Here is a 1396-nt window from a genome sequence, read left to right as displayed (position 1 = left end):
ATTACGACAGAATTTCTCCTGACAGAGCCAGGGCCAGGACCTCGCAGGGATCCACACCTCGGTGAGAGAAACATCTGGGGCCACGGAGGGTCTCACCTGCGCTGTCCCCCCAGGAACCTGCTGGGTGTGTCTTGCGGTTTGACAGTCAGCAGATTAATAACTCACCTTAACTTCAAGTGCCTTACTCAGAGGCACCTTTCAAGTGGCTTATTGGGTATGGCCTTTGACCTATACTTTAAAAATAAATTTTGGTGTGTTAGTATCTTGGTCTTTGATCTTTGATCATTTTATAGTCCTGTAACTCTCAGTGGCATCACATACAGAGAAAACATACACCAATCATTCTTAGGGTCAGAATGTGTTCTTGCTAATTACTTTATATGGAAGTTTTTAGAGTCTAATGCTGAAATTGTTATAAATAAGAAAAAAACTTTGTGTTAATTTCTTACCGTAGATTCAGATATTATTTGATATCATTTGTATTATATAATGCTCAGTAATTGCGCCTTTAAAAGCACATCTTGATTTCCCCTTACCATTACAGGGCTCATCGTTTGTGACCCAACAATCCCAGGCTTATAATCTTTTCCTAACCTCTGCGGTTGGCGACGGGCTGCGGCTGTGGGACCTGAGAACTCTGAGGTAAGGCCACCCATGCGCCAGCCTTGCTGCGGAGAGGTGAGGCCAGAGAGCTGTAAATGCAGTTTGATCCCTTTTTCCAAACGTGATAAGGCTGTGGTTAACCTGTGCACACTGACCAGTCTAAGAAAAGCCTGATGTATGCACGGAGACCGTAGCCTGTGCGTCTGGGAAGTGAAGGGACAGGCGCAGCTGCCCCTGCCTGTCAGAGACTTTGCGGGAGGTGACCGCTGTGTCCGGGATGTGGCTGCCCACCCTTTCTCCCGAGGGCCTTCATGTCCACGCTGACCACCCCTCGCTGGGCTCAGTGTGTCCCCCTTGGCGCAGGGCCAGCGACGCCTCGTTAGGTCATAGTTCCCTCTGGTGAGGGCGTTGCCTTAGATACGCCATAATTAACTAAGGTATTTCTCATTTCACATCAGGTAAAGTTCATGGTGGACTTTGAAAACACATTTTATAAAATTTAGGAAGCACCTTAGTTCTGTCAACAAAATATCTACAAACCTTTAGGATAAGGATTCTTAGCTTTGTTAGTTATTGTTGTTGTTTATGCCATTGCTAATTTGGCAATGAACACTTTTAGACACTTTTAAGGGGGTTTTAAAATGCATAAAATGGAATATATAAGATTATGAAGGAAACCAATTATAGCGATCTATAGTTATCAAAATATTTAGAAACTTGGATATGAAAATGTTTGCTTCCTTATTAATGAATACAGTAACAAAGCCTGTGGTTAGCTTTATCAACTGTCAGT

At 43.7% G+C, this 1396-nt stretch overlaps 1 protein-coding gene across 1 annotated transcript in view; it reads left to right on the top strand.

Moving 5' to 3' along the window:
- Positions 1–1396, top strand: part of LOC105826783 (WD repeat-containing protein 27-like) — a gene marked incomplete at its 5' end in the record, with an annotated part of 65520 nt that overhangs the window by 45762 nt on the left and 18362 nt on the right. Inside the window, one exon of the mRNA XM_012664815.1 lies at positions 545–642. Within this exon, the coding sequence (XP_012520269.1) occupies positions 545–642 (98 nt within the window). The remainder of the gene's footprint in view (positions 1–544; positions 643–1396) is intronic.

This window comes from Propithecus coquereli, unplaced genomic scaffold, assembly GCF_000956105.1.
Source record: "Propithecus coquereli isolate 6110/MARCELLA unplaced genomic scaffold, Pcoq_1.0 Scaffold914, whole genome shotgun sequence".
In the NCBI taxonomy this organism is placed as follows: domain Eukaryota; kingdom Metazoa; phylum Chordata; class Mammalia; order Primates; family Indriidae; genus Propithecus; species Propithecus coquereli.
The sequence above is the reverse complement of the archived record's forward strand: the minus strand, read 5'-3'. Positions and strand labels throughout refer to the sequence as shown.